Here is a 6,000-nt window from a genome sequence, read left to right as displayed (position 1 = left end):
CACCACCATATGTGTGTGTACTGTGTATATTTATTATATAAATTATTATATATAAACACACACACACATACAGTATCTATTTTGAAAATATTTCCATGTATATATTTATGTTAATATAATTGATATTATATATAAATATTTTAAATGTATAAACATAACATATTTTTCTTAAATATATATATGACGTGTGTGTATTTATATATACATACTAAATATACACAGCACACACACATATATTATGTAAACAAAAACTTTTATTTTGGATGCGATTAATCACGATTAATCGTTTGACAGCACTACCAAATCCAAGTATATTTTCTAAAAAAAATCTAAAAAGTTCCTTGTTGTGAGGATATTTTGATTATGTTTTTCAAGACAAAAATTATGATTAAAACTTTTTATTTATTTTTTTTGCAGGTGAGGCGGCATGGGCTCACTGGAAATTCCTCTTTTCCCATATGGCTGTGCTTTTTTGCCTACAGTCTGATGATTTCTCTCTCTATTTTTTTTCTCCCTTTGGCTGGTGATTCGATTGACTGCAAAAATAAATATGACAAAAATAATCTTTGGATATCAAATATGCATCAGACTCAAAAGCCACCCTTGCATCCAAAAGAAGTCAACTCTAAGGAAAATGTCCCATGTCTGAAGCGCAGCTGTGGCTGTCGAAGGTGATTACAATAATTTGATTTGAAACATATACAGTATTTACATTACTCTGGATGCAGCTTATGTAAATTTGGCTTAAATATAATAACGACAATACTATGCTGTGATACAATGTTATCATTCCTTTACAACACGCATGCAGGCATCGACACACGCTCTCCCACAATCGCACTACAAACAGACGCTTCCGACTACAGGTTTAGTGTCTCGAGCTAATCTCATTGTTATTGTTCTGAACGGTTAAAGGGCTTGGGATATAAATGCCAGTTTATGTACGGTACTGTTCAGGAAGAGTAAAAAGCAACTTCTTCCCAAACGACTGCGCGCCGTAAAAACAACAAGCGATTCAAGTTCTTGAAAAGTCAAATCAGTGTAAAAAAATATAAAGTACCTGCATAAGTAATGCATGACATGAGGGCTCCAGGAGAGCCGAGGAACTGAGAGAAGCATCCACAACAAAAGGGAAAGAAAAGATACACATACACATATATATACTTTCATATTTATAAAAACAACCAAAAGAGAACGTTTTCAACGCACCAACTGTTTTCTGGAGCCAGGAGAGAACGTAAAGTAAAGGACAGTCTGCTCCTGCCCTCCTCAGTGCTAGCATTCTGAGGGGCGTGTTTAAGGTTCGTTCACCCGACGGCCTTGTGCTTCCCTCCGCAGCAGCCGCAGGCCACGCCGCAGCGGTGGCACCCGTGGAGCGGTGGGTAGCAACACAGACAAGGCGCCAACAGCGACAGACCCAGCAGGGCCGTCCAGCGAAGACAGAAATGCTCCTCGCTGGAGTCGCACGAGCAAGGGTCCGAGTACTCTCCCTCCGGGTCAGACATGCAGTGGTAGAGCATGCTGTCAGCGCACCACATGAAGCTGACCCGGTGGATGCAGGTCCGGATGGGGTCGGGGGCGTCGTGGCACTGCCCGCGCCGGTTTTCCTCGTGATTGAACATGTCCCGGCAGTAAGCGCAGCGCGATCGCTCTCCGTCCTCTTTCCTTCGCTTGCCCTTGAGCTTGAACGCCCGCGGCTGGGTGGCCACTACGCCTTCGCAGTGGCTCTTGAGGTCGCACTGGCTGAAGTCAGAGCTGGGCACGTAGGGGTAGTTGTAGTCGTGCTTTAAGGGTTCGTTCTTAGCTATGTGAACGTACGAGTCCGAGTCCTCGTGTTGGGTGAACTTGTCCGGCACGGCGGCGTATCGGTAGTCCTCGTAGCCTGTGATCAGCCAGCGCTCCCGGGGGTTGATTCGAACAATCTCCTCATCCTCAAACTGGAAGGGGTTCCTGGAGAACTTCTGAGAGGCAAGAGAAAACAGGAGCACAAAAGTGACGACTATGTCAGTAAGATCATAGAACGTAGTTCTTTTTATTCTCTCACAGTATTGGATCGTGTCACTTATTTGAAAATGTAATTTAAATGTTTCATCTTTTCGTAATCTGATGAGTGCTGTCAAACGATTAATCGCAATTAATCGCATCCAAAATAAACGTTTTTGTTCACATAATATGTGTGTGTGTGTGTTTACTGTGTATGTTTATTATGTTTATATAAATACACACTCATACATTATAGGTAACACTTTATTTTAAGGTGTCCTTGTTACACGTTACATGTACTTACTATTACAATAACAATAAATTATTCATAAATACATGCAAGTAACCCTAATCCTAACCCTAACCATATAGTTAATTAATATTACTCAGTACTTAAATATATAATTACACTCTTACACTCTCACGAATACAGTATACTCAAATATGTAATGTAAACAAAAACGTTTGTTTTGGAATGCGATTAATCGTGATTAATTGTTTGCCAGCACTAAATCTGATTTAAGGCTGGAATACGCTACACGGCTTTTAAAATCGGAATCAGAATCACACACTACCAGACTTTCAAGTTCTTCCATATATATACAGGTGCATCTCTATAAATTAGAATGTCGTGTTCATTTATTTCAGTAATTCAACTCAAATTGTGAAACTTGTGTATTAAATAAATTCAGTGCACACAGACTGAAGTAGTTTAAGTCTTTGGTTCTTTTAATTGTGATGATTTTGCCTCACATTTAACAAAAACCCACCAATTCACTATAGTATGTTTATTTACTGTACATGTACTCAATACTTGGTAGGGGCTCCTTTTGTGTTAATTACTGCCTCAATTTGGTGTGGCATGGAGGAGATCAGTTTGTGGCACTGCTGAGGTGGTATGGAAGCCCAGGTTTCTTTGACAGTGGCCTTCAGCTCATCTGCATTTTTGGTCTCTTGTTTCTCATTTTCCTCTTGACAATACCCCATAGATTCTCTCTGGGGTTCAGGTCTGGTGAGTTTGCTGGCCAGTCAAGAACACCAACACCATGGTCATTTAACCAACTTTTGGTGCTTTGGCAGTGTGGGCAGGTGCCAAATCCTGCTGGAAAATGAAATCAGCATCTTCAAAAAGCTGGTCAGCAGAAGGAAGCATGAAGTGCTCAAAATTTCTTGGTAAACGGGTGCAGTGACTTTGGTTTTCAAAAAAACACAATGGACCAACACCAGAAGATGACATTGCACCCCAAGTCATCACAGACTGTGGAAACTTAACACTGGACTTCAAGCAACTTGGGCTATGAGCTTCTTCACCCTTCCTCCAGACTCTAGGACCTTGGTTTCCAAATGAAATACAAAACTTGCTCTCTTCTGAAAAGAGGACTTTGGACCACTGAGCAACAGTCCAGTTCTTCTTCTCCTTAGCCCAGGTAAGACGCCTCTGACGTTGTCTGTGGTTCAGGAGTGGCTTAACAAGAGGAATACAATAACTGTAGCCAAATTCCTTGACACGTCTGTGTGTGGTTGCTCTTGATGCATTGACCCCAGCCTCAGTTCATTCCTTGTGAAGTTCACTCTTGAATCAAATTTAATGAAACAAATTCTTGAATTGATTTTCCTTGACAATCCTCATAAGGCTGCGGTTCTCTTGTTGGTTGTGCGTCTTTTTCTTCCACATTTTTTCCTTCCACTCAACTTTCTGTTAACATGCTTGGATACAGCACTCTGTGAACAGCCAGCTTCTTTGGCAATGAATGTTTGTGGCTTACCCTCCTTGTGAAGGGTGTCAATGATTGTCTTCTGGACAACTGTCAGATCAGCAGTCTTCCCAATGATTGTGTAGCCTAATGAACCAAACTGAGAGACCATTTTGCAGGCTGACTGGCATGTCACCATATTCTAATTTGTTGAGAAAGTGAATTGGTGGGTTTTTGTTAAATGTGAGCCAAAATCATCACAATTAAAAGAACCAAAGACTTAAACTACTTCAGCCTGTGTGCACTGAATTTATTTAATACACGAGTTTCACAATTTGAGTTGAAATACTTAAATAAATGAACTTTTTCACTACATTCTAATTTATTGAGATGCACATATACAGTATATATGAGCATAATTCTTTGATGATTAGAAAGTTCAAAAGAACATTTGAAATAGAAATCTTTAGTAACAATATAATGTATTTACCCTCACTTTTGATCAATTTAATACATCATTGCTGAATAAAAGTATCAATTTCTTAAAAAAAAAAAAAAAATATCCAAACTCTGACCTATGACATTTGAGTATCCCTGATCTAGATGACATATGAATATTCATTAATTCATGCAAATATTGACTAGGCTCCTAGATATGCCTCCACCTAACGCACCTGATCTAGGCTGTAGCGCTCAGGTGGCCGGTACTGCAGAATACAGCGATGTAGATGAGGCTCGTAGAAGGTGGAGGTGGCCACAAGCTGTGTAGAGATCTCCTTCTTCTGAGATGAGTTTGAGGAGCTGTCGGTGGCAGTCTGAACAACAAAAGATAAAAAAGACAAACTCAGTCTCAAACAACCTACAGACATTTGCAAATGAAGAACCATCATCTCCAAAAACACATAAGAAAAAAAAAAAAAACAGAGTTGAAAACAGTACATGTACTGTCCAGGAAATTTGAAGACAAAAAGACAATCCCGATCACAGACAGGTGTTTTGCAGAGTAAATGCGGTTTTCCATGACGTCATGGGTGCCTGGCATTGATTCACAGCTACACATTAATACACCACATACACGGCCATACACTGCACATATACACACAGACGTCAGTGCAGTCAATCCGACGTGACGTGGCTCAACTTCAGTGTGCAATTAAACTAAAAAAAAAAAAAAAAATCAGGCCTCAGGCCGCAGGATCTGTAAAAACCTCTGAAGTCTCCCTGTTATTAGAGGAACTCAAAATGATTCCAGCATGCTGGGATACAGGCCATCACACACAAAACCAACAGCTCTGGTCCATAACATCACCAGAGAGACCTACAGAACACCTCAGTGTTTGTGTCATACGTATCAAAATCAAGATATTCTCATGCTACTGAGGGAAAAAAAGTCAAGTGAGCAACAAAACTGTCTCTAATGTATAATATATTTCACATTGTGTAGAATTGCTCTTGTAGGAGTAAAACTGAGACTTTGAAACAGTCTGTCAGAAGAGGTCAATGGAAATGTATAAAAATGTATGAACAGAAACGCAGGATTTCAGCTCTCTGTCTGAATGAGCTCCAGCGAAAAGTTTACAGCCTAGTCGTTAAACACAAAACATAAGAATGGTGCAGGCAGACAGCTGCCTGCGGAGGTGGACTAAATAGACAGACAGAACTACAGACAGACAGACAGACAGACAGACAGACAGGCAGGGTGGCTGGGCGGATGGGAAATGATTAGTGACTGAGAGTCTGGACGTGATCCTTCCTTTGGCTGAACCGGATGCCTTCAACAACCACCTGCCAGGTGGAGTGTGAGCATAAACACACACACACACACACACACACACACACACACACACACACACACACACACACACACACACACACACACACACACACACACACACACACACACACACACACACACACACACACTTACTTCCAGCTTTAAAAAGATTTATGGGGTTAGAAGAGCATAAATATTACTAAAATAAACTTTTTTGGAATAGTTAGAGATCGACAGATACAAAGTGTAAATCTTATCTCATCTTATCTTATTTTGGTGTAGCTAATAGTGTGCAAGAGATTGTATTTCAATTTGACTTTATATAAAATGTGCCAAATAAATATATGGATGATAAGCAATTAATTATGCATAATGGGAGCAGCTGAGAGTGAGAGAGATTCTACTTTGTTATAAGATTCTACTTTGATAAACCATGTTTATCAAGTCATTCATGGGGTCTGTAGAATCCATCCACTATTAGATCACTGGCATCTGATAATGTTGTGCCACTCAAACTGAGTTTTCCATGTTTGAGGCTAATCTCCAGCT

General features: G+C 40.1%; 1 protein-coding gene across 2 annotated transcripts in view; it reads right to left on the bottom strand.

The window, feature by feature from the left end:
• Positions 1-313: 313 nt before the first annotated feature.
• Positions 314-6,000, bottom strand: part of LOC109061430 (sprouty-related, EVH1 domain-containing protein 2-like) — a 36,580-nt gene continuing 30,893 nt past the window's right edge. Inside the window, exons 5-6 of one of the 2 annotated variants that reach the window (XM_042736371.1) lie at positions 4,352-4,492; positions 314-1,961 (exon numbers count right to left, since the gene is read on the bottom strand). In XM_042736371.1, the coding sequence (XP_042592305.1) occupies positions 1,308-1,961; positions 4,352-4,492 (795 nt within the window). In that variant the 3' untranslated portion in view covers positions 314-1,307. The remainder of the gene's footprint in view (positions 1,962-4,351; positions 4,493-6,000) is intronic. The other variant, XM_042736370.1, reaches the window with a different exon arrangement.

The sequence above is a fragment of the Cyprinus carpio genome, chromosome B13 (genome assembly GCF_018340385.1).
Source record: "Cyprinus carpio isolate SPL01 chromosome B13, ASM1834038v1, whole genome shotgun sequence".
Lineage (NCBI taxonomy): Eukaryota > Metazoa > Chordata > Actinopteri > Cypriniformes > Cyprinidae > Cyprinus > Cyprinus carpio.
The sequence above is the reverse complement of the archived record's forward strand: the minus strand, read 5'-3'. Positions and strand labels throughout refer to the sequence as shown.